At 38.9% G+C, this 26,774-nt stretch overlaps 1 protein-coding gene across 2 annotated transcripts in view; it reads right to left on the reverse strand.

Annotated features, from left to right (window-relative positions):
- Positions 1-7,268: 7,268 nt before the first annotated feature.
- gpc5a (glypican 5a) overlaps positions 7,269-26,774 on the reverse strand; it is an 89,134-nt gene continuing 69,628 nt past the window's right edge. For both annotated transcript variants that reach the window (XM_086025929.1, XM_086025930.1), the window contains exon 9: positions 7,269-9,901. In XM_086025929.1, coding sequence (XP_085882055.1) covers positions 9,762-9,901 — 140 coding nt within the window. In that variant the 3' untranslated portion in view covers positions 7,269-9,761. The remainder of the gene's footprint in view (positions 9,902-26,774) is intronic.

The raw sequence follows: 26,774 nt of genomic DNA on the forward strand, positions 1-26,774 counted from the left end.
CATAACTTATAACTTACTAAAAAATATATATGTTTGTCAAATTGAAATATTTCCTCATTCTGTATGCATCGGGACTATTCGAAGAGCATTTTAGACCATTTTACAATGTAAATATTTTGTTTGAGCTACCAAGCTTATTGGGGAAGTCAACACAAACATGTTTATATATACAGTATGTCTTTTTTCAAGAATATGTTCTATGCAAGCCCACTAGTTGAAAAAAGGCATTCTGATCAATATTGTGTTTGTGGAATAAGAGTTAATCCACCCGTTTTTAGCCATCTTTGGGGGCGGCCATTTTGTCACTTCTGTCAACTGAAAACGACATCACAGAGTCTCAGGGCTCAGGTAACGACCAATCACAGCTCACCTGTTTTCTGAAGCTGAGCGATGGTTGGTCATTTTCTGAGCCCTGAGACACTGTTATGTCATGTTCACTCGACAGAAGTTACAAAATGGCCACCCCCTGAGATGGCTAAAAACAGGTGGATTGTGCTGCTTAACTCATATTCCACAAACGCAATATTAATCAAAATGTTGTGTTTCAACTAGTGGGCCTGCTGGGAACATAGTCTTGAAAAAAATGTGTTTGGGTTGACTTCCCCTTTAAAAGTAAAATTTGGAAATTGGACAACATTGGACATAAAATGAAACTGAATGAAGTTGAGTGCAAAACTTCCAGCAATATTATAGTCGCCAGTCCGTGCGTGCGTGTGTTTATTCAAAGGTGGCACCCGTTTTCAATTTCATATTCCTCACGCTGACATCAGGTTTGTAAGGAATAGCATGAGCTGACAACTACATTATTTGCCTCGAAGAGAAATAATTAGCTACAGATTGTTTCTGGCTCAAGAGAGATGTTTCAAAGCAGGTGTCTGCTTGGTTTACAATTTTTTTTCTTTTTCACAACTCCCTGATGACGATCGGCCGTTACGAGACCGTTTCATGATAAAACAGTTGCCTGACAGATGAAGGAGGATTTCATAATTTCGCTGTTTACCTTTTACATACAAATGTTCATACAGTACAGTGATGATATCTTAACTCATCCACTACCAGACATTTTCAGACACTCTTTTACCCTAACATTTGGAGAAAAAAAAGGGGAAAAAAATATAAATAAGTTCTTGGGATTCAATGGCTGGACTGTGAAAAGACAAATAAATACGTCAATGGCAGTGAATGAATTGCATAAGGTATAATTGAACAACTTTATGCAATCTTCTTCCCAACATTTCCAAATTCAAAGTCCACGTTTTTTGCCGCGCATTCTCAAATTTCCCCGTAGGTTTCACTGACCGATTTTAAATGATCAATTTAAAAATTGGTTGTATCTAACTTTCACTGAGTTGACTGAAAGAAATTGACTTAGACTATCGGCATTATCTGTTGCTGCAGATATAGCAATCACTTTCAGAGTCAGCTGCGATGTGCTGTTTGACAAATTGTCTTGATGGAAAAATAGCCTGAGCTACTGTTAGCGACCACTGTTGATAAGTATCAGTAAATGGTTACAGGAAAAAAATTATATAAATTGAGAATTGTTTATCTTGATGATCTTTTGGAGGGACTATATTATGTAGACAATTCTGACTGCCAAACGTGACAGAACCATGCCTTTTAGTTGTCCTTCAAATAACTTGAGATGCATTTTGAAAGTAGGGTAGTGACTGTTCATATATCGCAGTTTGAGGACATTGTTAATAGATCCTCTGGTGACACATTTCATTCAGGCAGTCATTGTAATTGCTTTTTACATGACAAAGTAATAGTGTTAGGGCTTTGGAGACGTGAAAGGTCCCTTGGAAATAGAGAACTTTCAAATTAAACCTTGCTTTTCAATTTTCGCTCCCATAAGAGCTGAGCAATTAAATGGATTTAACCCGGCACTGTGTAATAAGACATAAATATGTTTCAAAGGAATCAGGTGTCATGAATTCTTTTTGACAGGCTTCAACTGAAACTGGCTTTTTGTTCTAGTTCATGCTCATCACGTGAGATTAGATACAGATGTTTTCTCCGACTGTGTGTGTGAGAGACACATTTTGTGAACCACTCTAGTTGTCTCACTCCGCTGGGACCGCCGAAACACGTGTGACATTGATCGGAAGCTTGTATTGTTTTTGAAGAGCGCGTTGGATGGCGGGCGATCCAAACGGATTGGTTGCTTCACGGACTTTTTAGCACTCTACTTTTCTCCAGATTCAACGTGACCCGATCATATTCTTGTTCAAACATTTGATTACTTACATCAGTCACTTCCACACACACTTTCACAATGGAGTTTTGGAGTTTAACTCGCCGGTGCTTTGACTCATTTACTTCCCTTGCCTCCATTGTCTTGCAATGTGGAAAAAGTAGCGTTGACACGTTTCTCACACACAGTCCAAGACACTTTGTTGAACCTCGGTTGGAGGCCTGACTTCCTGTTGCCACTTCATATCAACATTAGTAAAGTAACTACTTTCAATCGCCTTCCTGACTGATGTGCTCTGCAAATATATGAAATTATTATTAATAATATTGTTTGGTCTGCACAATCAACAATCCTGTTGCTACTGTAAATAAAACACGTGTGCTCCTACTGCTAGTTGGACTGCATTATTTAGTATTGTTTAGTGTAGCTTTTATGTTATGTATTATTTATATCCTTTTTTTTTTCCATTCTTGAAACACAAACCTGGATTTTAACTCCATTTTTTTGCACCATAAAATACAATCACATTTTTTACTCTTTTCTATTCTATATTGGTACATTACATGTTGGTAAATGTGCTGTCACATTTTAACTCAGGATGTAAGGCATTAGTCACTATGTGGTTGATGTGACAAAATGGTTTGGGACGATTCTAGGAAAACAGGTTTAGGGGCGCCAGGCAAGATATACGTTTCATGGCTTCACACATTTTGCCGCAAATGTACCCATCCTTCTCTCTCTGTCCTAATAGAAGTTATCATTTGAAGCTTGTCAGTAGCACCTTGGCTTTAAAATTAACACATGCGCATGACATAAAAGCAAGCTTTTTTCGTTCCAATTCAAACAGAGGACAGTAGTGCTGTCTCTGACCACCTGAAACGTTTCCTATCTAGAAAAAAAATGTTTGCTAATGTAGCATCTGAAACAGTATATTTCCTTTTAAATAATATTGCAATTGGTTGATTACCTTTATTTCACGTGTACAGTACTAGTTTATGTTAGGATGTGATATTGTGCAGTGCAGTAGAGGGCAGTGTTGAGCACGTGTGGAAGCACGGTTGGCGATATGAACCAGAGAGCAAGAATCTCCCGATGGAGAGAAAAAAAGGACAAGACAAAAAAAAAAGAAAAGGCGCGATGTTGTAACAATGGTTGGTACAAGTGCTGTTTTTGTCCTCTGTTAAAGCAGCACTTCGCAAGAAATCGACCATAATAAAATGTTTTCACAACTCTTTTGATGAAACATTGACTTACAAGTACAGTAGTTGAATGGGACTTCGTGCCCTGAGGGCGTCTGTGTCGTTTTTACTGGCACAAAGCAACTTTGCGGAGGATGGGATCAACCCTGGCACACAAAAAAATACAAATGTCCTTAATTGCTTTATGGCATACTCCCTCCTTTCGCTATAAGGACGGCTCCGGATTTCACGCCCGCTTTTGTCCACATGGCGCCGCCATAATCAACAAAAACTGACATGACACAGTGTTGCTTTAAGAGCAATAAAAGTTCGAGCTCTTTCCACACCCCTCATGTGTCCGGCGAGGGGTGTAACGCTAAGACCTAACTAAAAACAACGTATACAGTAAGTGACAATTAAATGCAGCAAAAATGAGGAATGGTACTGATAAACGTGGGTTGGTAATGAGTGGTAGAACCACATAGGGTGGAACAAACCATTTTTCAGGCAAGGGGGTGCTGCGTTTTTGTTGTGAAAATATTTCAACCAAATACTGCATGATTATAAACTTTTCAAGCTTGTTTGAAAAGAGCATACGATACATTTTAAAAAGTCCCAACTTTTAAGGGTGCTGGGATTGAATTCAGGTGTGCAAATGTGGGCTAGAAACACCTGTAGTATTTCCTATAAAGCCCAAAATATATTTCAGTAGATTGTAGCTGGTATTGTATTAACACTTCCCAATGACTGACTCTAGTAAGATGCTTATGTTAAACTGGTGCCGCACACCACACCCGGTATGAAGAAAGAAAGAGTAAAAATATCCACGTGTGAACACAGTGGCTTAACATATCACTACTTTGCATCACATTGCAGCGATATTTGCTGGCAGACTGTCATTGTGTATTTGCAGCGCACTTTAGCTTGAGCTCAAACATGTCCCATTCTTAATGCTTTAAGTCATTTTCTATCACGTTGCTCATGCATTTTTTACTTTTGAACATTCGAGGTTTCCAATCATTTCTCTTATCATCCTCTCAGTCTGATTCCGCCGCTGCCTCGCTGTCCCTGTGGATTCAGGATAAAGAGCAGAACAATCCTCGATAGCAGAGACAGAGATTACCCTCCCTGATCTTTCGACAGACTAAAAAAAACATAGTTGAGTGTAAAACTCATCCTGAGGGGCTTGCCAGCTCACTGCTGACTGACTTTACATTAGCATGCAGCATTGAGGAGAAAAAGACGGTTTACCCCTTTTGACCTGCCACTTGACTTCAGAATGAGAGGAATAGAGAGAGCCAGTGCTATGTTCAGGCTGTCACCACAATGATAGCGCACTTGCTAAAAAAGGTTATGGGGGAAAAATAGAAACCTGCTTCAGCATGTCTAACATTTGCTTTCGGTGCCAGGTACAAAATGCGCTCCCCTTTTCGACAGACTAGACAAAGCTGAATAGGCTTGCAACCCATAAAGCAGCCAAGAAATGTTGGCTCAGAAATCCAACATTTGCAGCATTTTGTTAAATGTGTCAGCAAAGCTTAACTAGCTGACGATACACAGGAACCGTAAATCACCTGAAATTGCACTCCTCAGAACGTAGACCAGCAAGAATGAGAAATTGCCACCTCTAATTCTATTCCGTTCCATTTTGTTCTTTCATTTCAAATTCTAACAATTCTATTGAGAAAGTGCCATTCGTCTTCCATTGTTGACTTTCCTGTTGCAGTCAAATTTACGAACACACATACATGTACGTTTTATCCTTTGGATCAATTTGAGCCCAGCAGTTCAAACCTCCAGAAAGTGATGATTCCATTCATGCAGTGGAAGTAGCATTTTCTGTGTGATGGGCTGCGTTGGTCATCTCGAGTACACCGCATACTGTAAGAAGAGGACACCTGCCCATGTTTTTTCATATTTAAAATAGATGTCTAAAATCCATAAGTGTGCACCACGCTTAAGATGCTGCTTTACCACCTAATTAGGAACCATGAATTATGCATCAGCTGGTGTCATAAATGGATCTGGTGCCCTCAATGCAGCCGGTAGGTGCTGATGACAAGCCCAATGTCCACCTTGCTCTATTGGAAGAAAGAGACTGATAAAATATTTAACATTCAGTCAGTATAATAAAATATTTGCCCTATATTTGTTTTATTAGCCCAGTGCTGTAACCTATGAAGCAAGTTGGTAGTTCTAAAGTCTGCTGCTTGAAGGTCATGTAACATTTGACTGCACAGAGAATTCTTTTCTGTGTTTCACACAACATGAGAGGAATTTCATGGTTGGAAATGATGTTAATGTTCGGGTGTTTGGCTTTGTGTGTGATCCTGGTGCGAAACTATGATTTATTGATGAGTAACAATCTATTTTAGTCCATGCTTGTGATTCATACTCAACACCACCAAAAATATTTTAAGATTTTTTTATATAATCAACTGAGCTGCTTATGCAAGCACACACATACAGCCTTGACTACCCAAGTCATTTGCGCAAACTTGGCAATCCACTGCATGCTATAATTGCAGTGAAGAGGCCAGCGAAATACACACCATAGGAGCTCCAAATATTAACAAAACAAAACAAAAAAACATACATCGATTGTTTGTGTGATATTAGTTTAAGCAAGCTGTTTGCCTACAATTGTGCCTTAGAGGAAGATCAGATTACATTTTATGACCAATTTAGGCAGAAATCCAGATAATTCCATCCAACAGGTTCACATACCGGTACTTCTATAATAATAGATGCAATTCTAATGCCCCACACATATTTTTAGCAGGGGAAAAGGCTATGGAAATATCTAGAACAAACGTTCCTTTCATTTACAGTATTTGATTTTGATTTAAAAAAGCCTTCCTCGAATTGTGAAATAATCTTCTGACTCATCAAAAGGCAAGTTCTGTTTGGTATTAATGGCCTTGAAACAGCTTCAGCGGTGATCTATAGCACTGCTATATATCAAGGATTCCATTATAGCCGAGGTTAAATGTCAACGGGTGTCAAGGTCACTGCGATGAGTGTATGAAACAAAACACACCTTGGTAGGAGTATTAAATTAATTTAGGTATACTTAAAGCGGGACTCAGCGGAAATTTTCTTCTGAATGTCCAGAAAGTGCGCCCCAAGACGATCTGCGGCTCCTCTTCTAAGTAATTTTAAAAGATACCAATGTGAATCATAAAAACGGATTTACTCCGAGAATTTACAGCTGTGGGAGCAGGTTGGGAATACCTGTCGTTAATCTCACATTCGCTTCAATGTGGGAAGTCAAGTAGGCTTATTGCGTCCATGCAGTTTTTTCATAGTTCCAAAAAAGAGGGAAAATGGAAGTGCCTACTTTTCTTGTAAAAACAAAACAAAACAAACAAATAAAAAAAAAACTCCAATGTTGAGTGCAGTAAAGTTCACCAGACATTTTGGGTTTAAAATATGCTTTAAAGTGGAAGCCAACCGAAAAATATTTTTTTCAAGAACATGTTCTATACAAGCCCACTAGTTGAAACAAGGCATTCTGATAAATACTGCGTTTGTGGAATAAGCGGTAATCCACCTGTCTTTAGCCCTCTCTGGGGGTGGCCATTATGTCACTTCTGTCGACAGAAAATGACATCACAACTGCTCAGGGCTCGGGTAACAACCAATCACAAAACAGGTCAGCCGCAATATTAATCAGAATGCCGTGTTTCTACTACTGCGCCTGCTGGGAACATATTCTTGAAAAAAATAGGTTTGGGTTGATTTCCCCTTTAAATATCTTGCAAATGTGGGGCATCAAACTGCCTTGAACGTCTGACATCACGCGAACCGTCTGGACCTCATTTCTGTCATCAAAGGATTAAAACTGCATATACTGGGAGCATCATCAACATCAGGAATTTTGCAGTATCATCTTTACTTTTCATTGTTTTATTAAAAACAAGTTACAACATTGTTAATGTATTATTTCAGGATATGGCAGTACATAAATACAAAACATTTCAATGTATCAGATTTCGCTTATGAAAACATTTTGTTTTTCATGGTAAAATCAGTACTACTGAGTTTCATATTTCCCAGTAGAACCTGGGGTCTCTTTGAGAAATCAACAATTAAACAAATGTATTGTTGTCACTACTTAAAAAAAAAACATTGCTAAAAAATAAATTAACATCTTAATGTAGTCTCAGATGTTAGCAATTTCTGTTACCGTGTTTGTTTTGACAATCTGGACCATGTGTTATATCGTCGCTGTCCTATGAAAAACACATATGTCCAATTTTGGAAACTTTTTAGATTTTCACATTAATGCGATGTCTAACGCGGAAACACCATTCATGTAAATTTCACACGACAGCGACAATACACACTATATAGCCTACCTGCTGATTACAAGCAGTGTTTGCTATTAATAGGTCTGATTGGAGGATGTTGAGGGTCAAACCTCAGTGTATATATATATATATATATATATATATATATATATATATATATATATATATATATATATATATATATATATATATATATATATATAAGACTAACAGTAAAAAGGTTGTGGTTTCTCCAAACAAAAACAAAATTGTATGTATTCCAATAATGCAATACATTTTATGAACATATTCATGAGACTGACACATTGCAAGCTGGTGACAAATATACCTGTCTGCATGACTGCTTTTACCAATGTAAGCATGACGTTGAGCTTGTGACTAAATGGAACAGTGCTTTTCACTGTAACCTGAAGTCTGTGTCTTGACACATGAAGTCTTTATATATATATAATGTACTTTGTACATTTTTGGTGTGCTGGTGAAACGTGCTACAGTAGATATGCTGAATTAGGTATGGCAGAATGTGTCATGAGAATTTCCTAAAGTATGTCCTTGAAAAATCTAGCACTACCTACATTTAAACTATTCTCCAGCAACATTGGTTGACTGGGGAATGCTCGTTTTGAAGTCGGTTTCCATAATTTATAATGTGGGAGTTTTCTCAATTCATACTTTAAGTCTTGCGGGAATTTGCTCCAGCGAAAAGGGCTACAACCCTTATACAGTACACTGTATAGTAGAATTACAGGGCCAAGGCATGAGCTTCAAATTCAGATAGAACTGTAATTCCTTTGCCAGAATGAGATGGTAGAAAACTGGCTCATGTGCAATAACTTGAGATAATAGGTAGTTTGTAAGTCTATTATATAAATATATATAAGGATCATGTCGATAGCCAAAGCGCAAAACCTCTGTTCTGAAAAAAAAAAAAAAAAATGCGTATAAGCTGCTTTCCATGCTGCCTTATCATCCAAAGTGAGATCAGCTAATCATAAAATCCGGCAGACATGAGTTTTGCACTTTGACTATCAATACAAGGATCAAGGAGCTGATGTGAAACTGGAATGAAGAGTCTTGCAGGTGAATCAAAGGACACAAAAATAAAATCAAAAATCAAAATATAAATGGACACAATATTTTTTTGTTAACCCTCTAACAAGGAGCAGTTAAGATATGAAATATGTTTTTTTTTCTTTTGGATGCTCATATTATTCTGTCATATTGTTATTGTATCACTGTGCTCCCTCCCTTGGACATCCAGTGTGAGCAAGAGTGCACATCTCATACTGTACAGCAATATTCTCTCAAGCATTCATTCGACATGCATTTGTGAGAAAAATCATTTTCCATTTCTGTGGAGGCAAAAGTCCAGGTAGCTCACAATCTACATATTGTGTATTTTATGTATCGTCAAGTATCAGACTGAATAGATTGGATTCTTCTTTACCAGACGCTCCAGTATCTAACAGCTCCCTTCCAGAGTCTGAAAGATGGCGGAAATGAATGTATTTCTACATACATTTTTTTTTTTAATGTCTCTCCTGTTTTCTCTCCCTCTCTCTCTCTCTCTCTCTCTCTCTCAGTAAGCTACAGTAAATTGTTGGCAAATTGCATATTCATTTAAATATTTTGCCACTTATACTGGCTCGCAAAGTGCTAATACCTGTCTTAAAAATACAATTGCTTTGGCTCTCCTAAATGTTTTTACAGCAGACCATTTAAAAGTAAATCTATCTTTGAACACATCCATTAAGAGCATAATTGTCTATCTTCTGGCCAGCCATGTATCTACTGTGTAGACATACAGTTAAATCAATACGTTTGACAAAATATACTATAGTTATTGTTGATAAATATAGATTAAGATGGCACTTTACAAAATAATCTTCAGTGAATGAAACCAGGAGACCATCTTCCTTTAAATACAATGTAATGTCTTGAAGTTTCCACGTGGTTGCAACGCCTGTGTGTCCTGCACCGTGTGGAATTGGTGCTCTATTACATGTTCGAGCTCATGTCCTCATTTTGATAAAGAAGGTTACAATCAAGTTTTGAGGTTGAATGCTGCAAGCATTATTGTGCCAGGAGCAACCAAGGCACCATCATGGCGACAATGGATCCAGTCAGTCTGATGCTCCTGGATCTGACCTTCACCTTAAAATCCTCTATAGGTGGATGATGATGATTATGATCACTTGACACATCCGGATTCACTGGAAGGAGAGCATAAATACAATTATTTTATTATGTGCTATTTCTGACAAATGACATCATATCTGTTTCACGCTTGAATGGGTATGGCAAGGCTTTTGTGTGATTTATTTTTACTCAATGAATACATTTAAGTATTTTTTTTTTAAATGACATTTTAGACAATTTCTCCCAAAATGTTGTACAAATGCTTGCATTTGGATACTCTGCACACAATTGTGAATACATTTATGCTTAGCACACACTTCACAACAACATTGTAGCATTACGTCGACTAAACCATTAGGAACTTGGTTAATCAAATTACAGCCTACATCTTGCTGTGAGGTGGTGCAGCTTAGGGGCACCTTTGTAACATAAGCATCCTGAGGTGCCCTGAACACCACAGTACCATGGAATCATGGAATTGGGGAAAAAAAATATAAACACTTTTGTTTTTGCTCCCATTTTTTATGAAATGAACTCAAAGATCTAAAACTTTTTCCACATACACAATATCACCATTTCGCTCAAATATTGTCCACAAACCATCACAATAAAAGGCGACTCTGAAAGGTTTAGTTTTGTTTTATTTGGAGTGGGGGTCTGGGGACTCAGAAAACCACACGCCACACACGCTGCCTGCCATCCGCCCTGAACAGTTTTAATCGGGCTTCATCCGTGAAGAGAACACCTCTCCAACGTGCCAGACGCTATCGAATGTGAGCATTTGCCCATTCTAGTCGATTACGACGATGAACTGGAGTCAGGTTGAGACCCCGATGAGGACGACGAGCATGCAGACAAGCCTCCCTGAGACAGTTTGTGCAGAAATTATTTGGTTATGTAAACCGATTGTTTCAGCAGCTGTTCTTGTGGCTGGTCTCAGACGATCTTGGAGGTGGACATGCTGGATGTTGAGGTCCTGGGCTGGTGTGGTTACACGTGGTTTGGATGTCCTGCCAAATTCTCTGAAACGCCTTTGGAGACGGCTTATGGTCAAGAAATAAACATTCAATACACGAGAGCTCTGGTTGACATTCCTGCTGTCAGCATACCAATCGCACGCTCCCTCAAATCTTGCGACATCTGTGGCATTGTGCTGTGTCTTAAAACTGCATCTTCAGAGCGGTCTTTTATTGTGGGCAGTCTATGGCACACCTGTGCACCAATAATGGTGTTTAATCAGCATCTTGAAATAGCACACCTGTGAGGTGGGATGGATTATCTCGGCAAACGAGAAGTGCTCACGATCACAGATTTAGACTGATTTGTGAACAATATTTGAGAGGAATAGTGATCAAAGATGATCAATTTGTAACTAGGACAATCTACAGAGTTGAGGTAAGCAGTGATTTGTTCAAAAACAAGATAAAGACAGCAGCAGCTTCTTCCAATCTTGACATTATCAACCCCTTAAATTGCCTGTGCTCAACACCCAAGTTAGTATATGCTTTTTTAAATTGCATCCTGCCAGCAAAAGATATTCGTTAGGACAACTGCACCCCATGAGCTGTCGACATCCATCTTGCTGTTTACACCTTTTTGGAAGCCCCAAGCGCGGAGGGAGGAAATTCCCAGACCTCTTCCAAGCAAAGTGTTCTTTTTAGTTCTACTGATGTTTCCTCAGGCCACCTCAGACTTCATCTTGTTCAACCTCATAGAGGAGGGCAAACTCCAACACAAGGCCAGCTGCCCGAGGACTTTGGAGTTGCACACTCAAACCCGAGCATCGCAAGTCTGTCGAATGCACGATTACTCTTAGCCATAACCTTTCAGAGTCAATAAAGACTATGTTGGAAGAAATTAGACCATCTTCAGAAGCTTTGTATTCAATCTTCCATTATACGTTTATGATAATACCTGTAATTCCAATCTCCAAAGGAGAATCCACAATCAATTTCATTTTGCTTTTGCCCATTGATTTTTGATTCTCGGATAATTCCAAAACATAAATTGTCATTACAAGAATTAAACTTGATCACTGCAGCATCTGAATGTGGCCTGAAATCCAACACCTATTGATCCACTATAAAGCTGTCCCCAAGACAGCTATTTGAATGCATCCACCTCACAGATAGCATAACAGGAGCAGTGAACATCCACATCTTATATTGATTTTTTTCTTTACTAAATCTTAAGAGCCTCCAATATACTGTAGCAAAAAGCAGTCAGACTAAATTTTGAACTTTCGGATGAAATCATTTGTCCGATTCATGTTCTGTTGAACCAGCCAAATAATTCATGACACACAGTTACACGGATATAAGGTGGACAATAGCTCTCACCTGACAAAGTCCTTACTCTAGTAAATGTATAGTATTATGACTGAATTTGGCATGTACATGACAGGTGACCTATTCAAGGACAGGAAAAAAATGATATTGGTATTCTGTTGGTTGTGGGTATAACTCATGCAGTATAATATGGATATTGTGGTCAATAGGGAGCTCATCAGCTAACTCAAATTCAACCTTGTATAGCGCTTTAACAACAGCCATAGCTGTCACAATGTGTTGTACAGAAAACATTATTATTATTAATAATAATAATAACAATCCTCCGGGATGCATTCGGCTCGCACTACTTGCAGCAGTACCATCGCAGATCATCCCAAAATGCCGACATTCTCGGCTCAACAAAAACAGGGATGTTGCAAACATGCTGCCCTTGAAAGCGCAAAAGCCCAAATGAGTGCTCTTACTATTAGTAAATGTATTTAGCTGGCTTGCTAATGTTAGCTGCAAGTTTGTTTGAAAGCAACTGCAGTATACCCACAGCTGAGTGGCTAGGACGTTTGAAAAGGTTGGTTGAACAATGATGCTCAGTCTAAAGAGAGACATAGGTCAGAAAGAGAGGCTTACAACTGAAGTGAAATCAATAGTCGCTGATTCCTGAGAACTTGGACCACAAAGGATCAATACCACACTAACTGCCGTCGGGAAAAAAAACACCAAAAGTCATGAAAAGTTCCTTCTGTGTGGTTATATAACGGTCAATGTTACAGTATGTGCACAGGCCATCACCTCCAATGCTTCAGGGATGCATTTTTAAAAGACACTAATATCCAGTTGCTGTAGTTGGCCTCACAATCGAGCTTTTCCTTGTAAAATCCCACCAGGGATCACGTTCTCACTAGCCTCCAACACGTCTGCCACAATGCAAAGTGGTGTACAAGCCGTATATCAGGGGTGGCCAATCGTCAAACGCAAAGAGCCACAATTTTGACTGTGTTACCGCAAAGAGCCACAGCATACACACACACTTGGTAGCTTGATTGTCGAATGTAATCCGTTCCATCGCCACGTTCAAATGAACCCTCCACACACACCGTATTGCTCACTGTGTAAAACAGGGATTGTGGGGAAAAATTTCTACCGCTGGCCAAAATGACATTTTCATCAGACAAACCTGATGTAACAATATAAAAAGCTCATGGTTTGGTTTTATCACGGTATTGATGCCACAGTATGATATTTACTGCAATATTGTGTGAAAGCTCACACACCCTAAAAACAGTTGGGTTAAAAATACCAAAATTTGGGGTCAAAAGTGGACCAATCCACTAATTGGGTCAATTTAACCGAACTTCGTGCGTTGCTTTGTACAAAACAGCCCAATTTTTGGGATTGTTTTGTACAAAACTGCAGAAAGTTGGTAAATTGTTGTTCGAGGCAAGGGGTGGAAGTCGGGCAAAGTGGAATTCTCAACCACGGACACTGTTCCCCACTAGATGATGGCACACGGTGACATATCTATACTGTTTATATGTTTTAATCCGAAGATAATAGACTGTACCTCCGAGGGTATACGCGGCTGGCTTACATAGCTCCGCAAGTCTAATGTCACGTGCGCCGGTCAGTCCATCTTCAGACATGTCAAATTATCACATGAGTTACGCGGCCAATCGGGTGCCAGTATTTGCAATACAGTCACCCGATTGTAACACGAACCCAGAAGTAAGGTACTAAAAAATGCCACACTGGCGAGTAAAATTACATTTTAAGAACGACTCATTATTTTGCAGCGTAACAAAACCAGGACGATATCAAGGAACTTTTACCGCACAATTCCGTGATCCGCACCCATCACCACATACACAATAATGGGGTTGATGGCGCGCTGCGCCCAGCTAAACTCATTTTTAAAAAGGGCTTCAGAAGCTGCATGAAACCGGCCAAAGAGCCAAGTGAGTGAAGTTGAGTGCAAATTGTGTCATCGCCGAGCGCTTATATTGAAGTTTAAAAAAATAAAAATTACATTAAAATTCTGACCTGCATCTATAAAAAAAAAGCCGGGTCACTTATAAGTCAAGGTATCACCGTTTACAGCTTGCTGAAGACTCCAGCCTGAGGGAGGACCATCACTACCATTTAACCATATTGATTTTTGTGTGGTTTGACATTCTTAGACTGCTACAGCCAGAAATAAAGCCTGAAATAAACATCCTCAACCCTGAGAGAAATCTTTTCAGTCTGCACTGAACAAATAAAGTTAGAAGGATTACACAGGCGTGATTAAGGAGAGGATGCAAAACACAACAGTTGAGTTTTCTAATCCGGTGTGTGTGTTTGGCGAGTTTGTGTTTGAGTCTGTTTGTGTGAAGTGGATCCCGAGAGCCTCCTTTGTATCCCCACCACCTTTCCCTGAGCTCCCTTTTTATCGTCACCTATTTGTCGAAAGATTGGTAGGTTTGTCTTGCTCCAACACTGTCTTATTATAACAAACGGGCAAAAAGATACGTTCCAAAAATGGGTGATGTGTTTTGTGACTGCAAAAACAAGGACGAAATCTTCTGTGCTACACCGTGGGAATGTATTAACATTTGGAGATGCACCGGAGCGGAGACAAAGAAGAGCAGCACTTTTCGTTTATCTAAGGCTTGATAAAGTGTAGTGCAGATAAAGAAAAACGTTTTGGAGCAACTCCTACTATTGCTTCTGCTGGAAACACCACAATCATTGCAAACATGCTGCTAACATGTAGTTTGTGCTCAGTGGTTCGTGTTCAAGTGTCAAACTTCTACACGACTTACAAACAGGGCTTGTGAATTTAGCTGTAGTTAATGACATCACAACTCCAACTGGACTCTTTGTAAGGTGCATTGTCACTCACCGCAGGTATAAACACTCTGTTTCCTCCACGCTCCGCGTTGTGCTGCGTCTCTGAGTTTCCTCATGTTTGTTTACTTCTGCTAGTTTAATTCCGGCAAGTTGCCCGCCAGACATACGGGTGTGTGTCTATATACACACTGTCACTTTGGCCGTAGGGACAGAAAATAATGTGAAAACGCTGTGAACATTTATTTGCATCACATTTGTCCCGGCCTCGCTGTTTAAATCGTGATATTCAATTGCGGGAGTAACTCTGACCGTTCATGCATGTAAACGGGCTACTACGAATGATTAGAAACTGGAATTTTGACCTTAACTCAAATACTGACTTCAGGTAAACATAGTCTGTGTGTATGTTACTCACCAACGGATACTACGGTTGCTTGTTTACTTTCAAATTTAGCTTGGAGCAGTTATGTTTGTATTATTGTTCATGTTTTATCTCGAGCGTTCTGCAAAGTGTATTGTTACAATTGCAGCTGTTTTGAAAGCGCCATATACCTGTATGTGAAGTTAAGATGAGTTTCGTTGAGTTGTGACAGTGGTCAAGTTCGTCACCGGAAGTGGTGCAATTTTGAGTGTCAAAATAAAAGCTCCAAGTGGACGTGCTGTGTTGTATGGCGGACAGCTGGCTTTACTCCCACATGTAAATAGATAGACGGCCACACACATGCATGCGCACACACGCATTCAACATTAAACATTCCATTCGGCATTGGGTAAATTAAACACATGGCTTAGCTTTGGAAGACTTGAGGCATTTTCTTGTATATTACTTGAAAGTATTGTTAAATAAATACTATAGTCAAAGCTGAGTATTGTTGTTAAAGATACGCCAAATTCGATCTTATTACATGCATATGAAGGCGTATCTAAGGATATGTCCATTGAGTGTTTATTTACAAACAAAAGAGTTAATCACTTTTTATTAAGGCCAAGCCAAGTGTGGCACATTTGAACAGAAGCAGCAGCGAAAATAAGTGTAAACAAGACAGACAAGTGCTTACTTCTAAGCCAGTAGATTTCTCCTTCATTTGTTTTGTTTACCCTAGAACACAATGAACTGGGAAGAAATTCTTAATAGTAAGAAACCACCCGAGAGCACTTGGAGGAACTTCTGAGTGCAGGCAGAACAATTGAAAATGACTGTGCTGGAGACGGCATCCCACTTTCATTAGGCTCTGACATTCAGAGAATACAGAATAAGCAAACTGTTTATCTTCAAAAATCAGATCGATTTGCGGTATGCCATTAATTTGCCAGTGAATTATTTTCTTTTTTTTTTTTTTTTTTGTTGCTTTTTCTCCTTTTCAATATTGAGTCAACGTAGAAATGTCACATTTGACTTTTTCATGTGCCTCAGATAAATTTACTATATAGCTGTACATCACCTGATGAAGTGATGCATGAAGACGAACGCCATCTGAGTCTTGGTTTTAGTATGCTTCAAATGGTAACAATATCCGCTTGATAGCCCCTCCAAGACACAATTAGCCACACAGCTATGAAATATAATTGGCAGCTACAGTATATGCACACTCAGGCAGAGGCAGCATTTTCATTCCTATAGTTACACTATGATGATGTGAATTGGGACATCTTTTTTGGTCAAGCCTGAAATACTTCTATCAGTTATGGATGTGTTAGTTGTACCGCTAATTAAACTAGTACATGCGTGGAGTATTTCCGACGTATACACTCAATATCTGGCACACCAGGTCCATCCAGTGACATCCATTACGAGAGCTGTGTCCATAAATCCATTAATTATAAAGATTTGTCTCTTTGCTATGATATCAAAAGATAACAGAGGTGAGAAAACCAAGAAACTAACCTTATTATTGGTGTCAAATCGGAACTTAAGTTGGAGTCGGACGTTTCCGTAGCAACTGTGAAGCCCCTCTATATAATCACAGTACATTCACGGCAGTATTAGACCATCACAGCAATGTTTCAAGGTAAGGCAAAAACTTTTTTTGTACTGTATTTGGTCGTCTCAATAGCAGCAATATTAGATCCATAAAGTCAGATTCATTTGATCAGGCAGTTGAATGGTAGCATCTACAGAACTGACTGCAGTGCCTCGTGAGCATATAATCTGCCAAATTTGTTTTAGTATGTGACAGTAGCATTAATAAACTACTGTTTAACAGTGCTGTTTTGTCAATTTTCTTTGACGTTTTCTTCTGACGACAAAATGTTGGTGATATCAAGAACAAAGCCACTGTTCATAAGTTAGTCCGTGACTAACATTACACGTCGATGTCTTATCACACAAATAAATAATTATTTCGGTTTTAAGAAAGTAGAGCTTTTCGAGAAAATATACAGCCATAAATTGCAGCCAACCAAAGGAAGTCTGAAATCAAGTGCCTAAAGTTCCATGGTGTAGATAACTAAACTAGACAGAGAGTTATTTGACTACGATTCCTATAAAAATACCTTGAATCAGGCCAGTCTGCCTTTTGTCTGATTGAATTTACCTTCTGCAGCTAAAGGATTTCAAATGTCTGGACTCACCACCAATAAAACAAGCATCCACACGGTTGGTGTGCAATTATAGCGCAGAGCAGATCAATGGAATCTAATTCAAGGGCGAAGTATTATTCTAAAACATAGAGGAATGCATCTCTGCATGGCTCCAACACAATGAAGTACTTTGCTTATATCATCTACAGCTCTGCAGCACATGCCACAGTGAGAGTGTTCATGTCCTGGATCCCATCAGCCCAGCCTCTATTACATCCTCAGAGCAGTCAATACCGAGCTCTGACCGCCAGTCACTCAGTTTCAGGTTGCGCACACACACCGGCAGAATACAAATCAGAATGAAAAAGACATAGCTGTGCACATTTGGTGAGTGCTACACCTTTTTACTCACGGAAGATGCATTCCACCCAAATAGCTAAAATTGTTATCAGGGAGAAAAAAAAAATCCATAAACAAAGAAATAAAGCCCAGAATGGAAGGGGGGGAAAAAACTGTTATGTGGGTATAAAAACAGAAATACAGCACAGAGATTCCAACCTCGGACGGATTGACATTGATACTAAGAAATACAGTTCGATTCGCAATGTCACTGTGTTTATAATATGTTTTAGAATGCTGGCCAAATACATCAACACATCATATAGTGTTATTATTAATAACCATGAAGCGACATTTGCCTTCTGGAAATATTCGTATTCCCAGATCGCTTCAAAACAATTTTACAGACAATGGAAAAAATATATATGAAACTGTCAAGTTGTAAAAGACACGTTCAAAACAATTTCATAAATATTGTAACAGGAGGATCCAAAGAGTGTTAACAAAAGGAGAGAATGTTGTAAATGTTTAATGCGCAGCGCCTTTCTCCACAATGGAAAACAAAACAAAAAACACATATCGGGTCTGATCAGATGGACGCATGCTGCCCGCCTCAAAGCCGTCTTTCTCACGTTTTTGTTCACCCTCAGACTGATTCAGCCAAGAGGCCAAATAGATATGTGCAGCACAAGGTCATTCTCTTCCATCCATTCTCACCAATCTGTGTCGCTTTGAGTATAAGCACCATGGGATCTGCTCATGTATGAATGCGCTTGAATAAAAGATTAGAAGTGCTTAAAAAGTGATTGAAATGTTATTTCCTTTTTTTTTTTTTTTTTTTTTTACAACTGTCAATCTCAATGTTGCAGTTTCAGATGATAAAGTGGGATTTTGTGATTAATATTTGTCATCTGGCTGAACATAAGGTCGTATTTTGCTGCAACTTTAGCATTGTGCAAACTCTCCAGTTGCAGTATTTGATCATTGGATGCCGGTTTCGCTATGGCGTTGACATGCTTACCTCAGTGGAGTTGTTTATGCCCATAATAACACATGCAGTCAATCGGACCTCATTGTAATGAGTGTGAATAGAAATGATAGCAAACACAATCAAACTTGAGATATATTAATGAAACACCTTGATCACAAATAATTTATCAGTCTCATAAATATAATAACTTGATCACTTTCCCTTAACGTGCAAAGAGATGATTTGCTAATTAACTTACCCAGTTCTGGCGTAACTCTTCGGAGAAAATAGAGTTTCCATAATAAAGTTTCTAAATGTGTTCTGGTCTCCTTCTTATTAACCTTCCATTAACCTTTAGATAAACACGGGCGTCTCTGAGCTTTATTTCCTGGGATCGCACAGCAACTGGCATGGCCCAAATTCATCAGACCAGCTGTGGAATTGCTTATGGTTGATTAAGCCACTGATAGCTCCTCGCCAACGAGGTTCCAAAAAGTTACAGCATCTGGTCAGTCTGCATGTCCTACTTTACTCAGGTCATTTAAATAAACTGGAAGAAAAACATTCTGGAATATTTTACCAAAGAGGTCACGACTCAGATTATTAAACTAGTCTTGGCAGCAATAAATCCAAACTCTAACTAATTTCAAGCAAAATGACAAGGACGTGACAAAAACACAGTCAAAAGCAAAACAAGTCATACCAGTTGGTATAGCAATAAAAGATGTGTCCAACCAAATGACCAATGTGAATATTTTAAAGACTCATTCACTGCCAGACATTTCCAGACCCTCTTTCACCTTAACGTTTGAAAAAATTGGAAAAAAATATAAATAAATTCCTGGGATTGAATGACTGGCCTGTGAAAAGGACAAATAAATACGTCAATGGCAGTGAATGAGTTAAAGACTCATAGAAAAAAAGTCTCACATCTCTTGAGTCATTTTTGGAACTCTATTCAAATCCTTCCTCTTTGAAAACAAATCAGGATTTGAATTGGCATGCTTATCTTGGCATAACCAGGCAACCACTCTGAGGACATCATACACTTGCAGGCACCTCAGGACCCTGAGCATACATAAATGTCATGTGTTGAAAAAAGGTTGCTTCTCTTGTCTAAATATCACACATCATAGAATACATTGAAATCGTTTATTTTATTTTTTTTTTTTTATGGTAACCAGGCATAAGTTAAGAACAGTGTGTGTCTGTGCACATGCACCAAAAGGAAATCAGTCTAATGGCTGAACCAATTCCTGAAGCTGAGCCGGGTTCTACCAGTAGATGATTAACTTTGTGATCCATTAAGTGTTTTCATCCCTTCAGCAAGGAAAAAAAATCACCCTCCAACCTTCCCTCTCAGGATTAGGAGGATCCCTTGGACCTCATCAAAGCGACTCCAAGGTGAAAAGGGCAGCTGACTTTCTATAAAATGTCAGTGAAGAGACGGTAGATCAGAAGCTACTCTGTTGAGTGCCAGTAGCCCAAAAGAAAAGTACATATATCATACCCCATAAGTGTTGCTGGGTTTTTTTTTCTTACTGTATCACTTTTTATGTCAAGTACATTGATGAAGTTTAAGTTTAATGGCGTCAATTTAAAACAAACTGTAATATGTTGGGGATAGATCTGCTCATCATTGTCCATTGTTGATATGTTGTGTATTTTTGTGTTCCGACGTTATGCTTGCTGTGGTTAGTAGTCTGTCAACCAAAGTTGCACTCTATCAGTAAGGACCTTTTACATACATCGTATTATTGAAAACAATTCAATGGTTAATTTCAAACAACGCACATTTTGTGAATAGTGATTTTGTAGTGTGTACCTGACTGGTGAAGGGAGCTAAAATTGCAGAGATGAGACATTGGGTGCAGGAACCGCATATAGCATCACTGGTCAAAGCTACAAAATTTGTGACACGTTACTTTTCCAGATTGGGGAGGTAAATTTAGCTTTTGAGTCCTGAGAAATGTGCTAATAATTAACTTTGCGTCATATCTTTATCCGACTTTGAACAACATCCATGAAATATTAATAGAGCTGAGTAGAATTTAGCACCGTTAAATGAACATAATTAAACCTCTTCTCAATCATCACACCAAGGCAAAGTCCATGGTCCATGCCCTCGGGTGAAATCAAGTCAAAAATCCAGTGTCATGACCTCAACGATTTGGCTGAACTGTCATACAAATGATAAGAAACTGCAAGGCCGCAACCTTCATTTTAACTTTACTTCAAAATTCCCTGAGAAGGTGTGAATGTGGCATGAAATAAGGTACGGGAAGCATGGCCAATTGATATTTAATTAATGTCAGGTCTGACTGGAGGGCTCCGGCTCATAAGCTGCACATCTCATCCAATATTCATGATTTACAAGTGGGCTTCTTGCCACATCAAACTTTCCACGCAATACAGAGCAAAGATGTTCAGTAGATTAAGCTACTGCATGCGCATGGGACAAAAAGTCCGGAGGAACTCTGTAAATCTTGACTAAAGTATTCATTGTAATGTGTGCCAGCAGGTAAAATGCTTTATACACACACGTAAGCTTTTTTTTTTTTTTTTTTTTAATAATTTAACAAAATGAATAATAAATGTGGGACATCCAACAGGATAAAGACTCAAAATATGCGACCATAGCGACTGCATTTTCCAATAGATATCACAATGCAAACAGCCGCACAGGGAGTATTTCAAATTTCCCTGTTGCATAAAAAAACTGTTCCAGCATAAAATGGCATACAGATCCATCATTCTGCATGACCAAGCAGCTGAAGAGGACAGTTTAAAAAAAAAAAAAAAAAAATACACAGCTAAAAAAAAATAATAAATAATAAAAACAACGAAAAAAAAGAATGCCTAAGAACAAAACATGGAACTAAGGAAAGAAGCAAGCTGGAGACGCTGAAGGCAGCCTTCAAGACAGCTGGATTAAAGGAGGGGGTCAAAATATCTGGCAACAGGTGGAGAAGTCTCATTGGGAATTATATAAATTCTTTAATCGCAGTGATTGCAAAGGTTGTGCGAACAAATATTCAATTTAGGGTAGCATAATTTTTCATGACTTTTATTTCTGATTAAACTAATAGATCACAGTTCATCGTTATTTTTTTCAAATTTAGGTTATTTATTAAACAGGAAATCAACCCCAAATATTTTTTTCAAGAATATGTTCCCAGCAGGCCCACTAGTTAAAACACGGCATTCTGATTAATATTGCGTTTGTGGAATATGAGTTAAGCAGCAACCGTTTTTAGCCATCTCAGGGGGCGGCCATTTTGTCATTTCTCATTTTTGGGATTTTTTTTTTACTCAGGGAAATATGAAATATGCATTTCAATGTGTGTAGCAAAGCACTGCTGGACCTTTTGGGGGTGAAACATGTTTTGGTTATTACCATGTGCTGTAAAAGCGAGCTGCTAGAACTAAAAATAATAATAAATAGAGAAAACCCTAAATGAATTAAAACTTGTGCACCAAATTATAGCTTTTAATACTCATTTTACAACCGTTTGAGGATAAATAACAGTTCAAACCACTAACTGAAAATTAATACGACATTCATGCCTATGACGAGCGTATGTAAACTTCGCAATGCAACTGCACAAATCATTTTCAGCATGACAAAACAAAAAACTGCAGAGAAAAAAATCCAGACGCAGATGCAGAGAGGGGCAGAGCAAAAATTTACACCTATACAAAATAACATCAGGAAGCCAAAGAAATTATCCGACAGAATATTTATTTCTGATTTGAAGTACGATATGGCATAATTTGTGGATTGATGTTAACTGGGGTCATCTGTCTCCTCCCCGACATGGCCCATGTTCTATAAAATACAAAGTAAATGCCTTATTCCTCTCAAGAGTCCACAGCAGTGTTATTAAACTGCCTAGCTGTGTTATGATGATAGATCTCCCCACCAAACTTAGGACCTCCAGTGACCACAACTTTGCACTCAAAATATAGAGTGTATGTGCAGACAAGTGATACGAGCAATAAACTCCGGCTCACCCAACACAGTAGCTCGGTCCATTTGAACAGCGACTCATTTGAGGGACTCATTTCATTTTGGGACGAGAAGAGGATGACAACTCTTAGTGCATTTCGTGTAAAGTGCAGCCCATGTTGCTGACGACCAACATCAGTTGCGCACATAAAACAGCTTCGTACGTATTCTACAACGCAGTGAACGGCCATTCAATTGCACAGCAGCTTGGTGACAAAAACGGGAGAACCGATCTGGCTCTGCTTCATGGTCACAATCATGACTGCTTGCCAATTTCCCACCAGGCCTCAGTGACAAGCCTCCGGATGGCAAGTGTGATAATGGATGGTTCAAATGGTCAAGCCTGGACCACACATTAGGAATCAGATCGATTCTCAGCATTGCACACAGGAAATGCAGCCAGCAATCAATGCCAAGCTAATGTGCAAATAGGAGGATGTTGCATGCCAGTATTGCTGATCAATAACTATTCATTGTCAGCAATCATTTGCACAAATAGGACACTTCATAATGCGGGATTGGATAATTAACATGCCCAATTAAGATTGTGTGGTAGTCAGCAAGGGATGGAGGATTGCAAGGTGCTAATGGGGACACGCTTCGGACTCTGATCGACATTTGGGAGATGGATCGCGACGTCTGCAAACTGTGGGACAGCATCTTAACCTGCCCCGGTCAGACAACCTTCACTCTACCGCTATCGGCACCATAGATTCTTTTTAACAAGATACATTGTTTACGAAGCTTTAGCGATGTTAAATACTTGATATTATGGGTCTGGAAAATGAAAAAACAAAACAATTTGATTAGGTGTTTAGTTCGATGTTTAACCTTGTTTTCGTGTTCCTAAATGAGAAAAAAACCCTGCGCAATAAAATAACAGCGCAGCTTAATAATGACCTAAACATAGAGACAAAATACCAAAGTTGTTTTGAAGTCAAGTAAATCGAATTTTCTTCAGTCAGTGGCCTGACCCCAACCAAATAAAGCATTGTTTCCAACTCACTATGGACAAGGCATACAAACAAGCTGCGACTGAAAGATATACCGTTAATATGTACAATTGACTTTTTAATTGTTTGCGCAGCAATAATAATAGTAATGTTGGGTCTTCAAGGGCCTGCCCACCCATTAAATGTGAAATTAAACAACTCTTTTGTTATCTGTCTATTTTTGAAAATGCGTTGAGCCATTCTGAATTCCCACCCCACTGTTATTTAACAACGATGTGTCCCCTGCAACACACACAATACATGAATCCACACACTAATTGGCAAGAGTAAGTTGATGGCTTGGGGATGAAGAGCTGCCTCCACAAGACAAAACAGAATCCATGCTGTCTTGTTGGTGGTTAAGTGTGTGGGGCAGGATGAGTGCTGGCTCATTTGCATGAGACAGGGCCAGCCCAGCAAAATGCAAAATTTCAGCAATATAAAAAATGGCTGTCATTCCTAAATCCAAATACATCTCTGAAATTAAAGTGATACACAGGAATGCAATAAATAAATCTCCATTCACAAAGATCAACTTTAAGGACGTCAAATGTTCCAAAAGTATGTTATAGAACGTGAAAAACACAAAATAAGGTATCGAAAGTATCAATACTTCATCAATGTATCGGCATATAAAGTCTCATGATATTTTTTCCCCAGCCCTACAAAAGACTGTAGGCCTCATTCACAAATAAATGCATATAAATGTTCTTTGCACAAGTTGAGGTTATATGCGAAATCACTGATGGACAATTTTCTTATGGCACCGCCGTGTACATGCTAATGAAGCACAATAAATCCTAAACGACAGCTCGTATCCGTTCAAAGTTGCCACGGATCATGTTCAAAACCACTTCTTTGATTACAATGAAGAATGCAATGTTTCCCTCTTGGATAAAAGCATTTTTCCATCCATTATGGCTGAAGGTCACCACAGAACATCAGTCTGAGTGGATTCACCCATTTCCTGTGGGCCACTGAAATGTTCTCCATTCACTGCTTTCAGTCTATGTGTTTGTGTGACGGTGTGTTTATGCCGAGGTCTTCTGCAACAAACAGGTAAACGGCAATGTTTTTTTTCCGCCTGGGCCATGTAGACTGAGAGGAGCGCTGATGGGAGAGCGTTGTGCGGGTCTGCTGTGGTTAGTGATGCGCAACTAAGGGTGACCTTGGAGGCCTGAGAATGAAGGCTGAGTGACATTTTCAGAGGACATAAACAGGGAAGGAGAGAACACCTGCCTGTCATGTGTCACTGTGATGACAGGTGCTTTGGATCATGCACAGTCCATTCCATGCAGCAGGTGATGTAATAAAGACTTGTACAAGAATGCTGTAAATATTTTTCACCGAATCAGTCCTTTTGGCCAAATAATCATTGAAATCCTACATTTAGCCCTAAACATCATAAATACTTGTAATGCCCTTTTCAAAAAGATGGCAATGACACTAAGGGTGGATGGTAAATCTTTACAAGGACACACCGTCCAAGAAGGTGGAATAGAAATGCAAGCCAATGCGCAACGGATAAGCCATCCCAAAATGGTTTTAAAACACTCTCAGGTTGCTTGTTGTTGTCCCCAACTGTAGACATTATTAACTCATTCACTGCCAGATATTTTCAGACCCTCTTTTATCCGAACGTTTGATAAAAAATGGAAAAGAATATATATAAAGTCCTGGGATTGAATGGCTGGACTGTAAAAAGACAAATAAATACGTCAATGGCAGTGAATAAGTTAAGAGGAAAAAATGTGAGCATGTACATGGAAGAAACAGTGCAGTAGTATTTATGTGTGAGATGTAGCTAAAAATACTATCGAACATTTTGAATGAGTAACCAGAGAGACTCTCTCTTATTTGAATAAAAAAAAAAAAAAGCAAATAAAATGTAATATGACACTATGGAATGGTTCATAAATAACAACTAAAACAATTCTAAATATACAAAGAGAGAATTAGTCATCAATGGTAGGAGCAAAACGATGTGCAATACCCAAAGGCAAAGAATGACACGGGCCCAAACAATGAGATTTACATTTAAGTCTCTATTACAGCAGAAGAAATAATTGCACTATTTTAGGGCTGGGATGGAGCTTACAAAAGAGATGCGCAAGCTTCTAATGCATCAATTTAGTGACTTGGGAGTCGGAGAATTTATATCCACACAGTGTGGTGCGGGTCAATTAATCCTAATGAAGAGTTCAGCTCCTTTTTTCATTGATAAAGCAGACTTTTGTGCAAAGGCCTCTGTTTGCGACACCGAGCTGATTATTAACAGTTTGCCCAATAATGTGTGCTTTCCATGGTTCATTAGGACAATGAGAAACCTTTCCATATGCAAGCCGAAGCTCATTAAGATCACCATTAAAGTCATTCAGGGTGTAATAAAATGATTGAAAACCAGGTACTGTATATGTACATGTATTTGAAGACAAAGGAGTTAAAGTAGATGAAACGCTTTGGAAACACACACACAGCTACAACTATATGGGGGAGGAATGATGAGAAGAGGCGTGTTTGTATCACCTTACAATAAATGTGTTGGTTGTGGTAAGAAATTGATTCTGAAAGTGACTCCAACATGAGCTATAATTTCACAGATCCTAATCCGCATGAGCATGTCGTCTGCCCTCTTTGCAGTTTAACGTTTACAGAAATGTAGTGTTCTCCATTCAAAACAAGAAAAAATATTGTGTTTGTTTTGTGTGTTATTTGTCTGTCGCAGGAAAATAATTCCGAACCTTTTCAAGGACAATAAGAAAAGTATGTAATGACTACAAACAGTGCAGGTCCTGGTTATGACGTAAACGACACCCAGGCAGGGTTGGAAAAGTGTTGGGGTCAGGGAGGTCCAAGTAACACACACAAAAGATAAAAGACAATAAACTTGCTGCCTTGTGAGTGGGTCTTGGATGACCAAACGTTAGGCCAATCTCTGAAACTCTGGATGGTGAGAGGAAGAGCATCTTACCAGAAAACCTTTGCTACAATCATCATGCTCCA

Source organism: Filicampus tigris, chromosome 3 (genome assembly GCF_054856515.1).
Source record: "Filicampus tigris isolate MCC_2025a chromosome 3, RoL_Ftig_1.0, whole genome shotgun sequence".
Lineage (NCBI taxonomy): Eukaryota > Metazoa > Chordata > Actinopteri > Syngnathiformes > Syngnathidae > Filicampus > Filicampus tigris.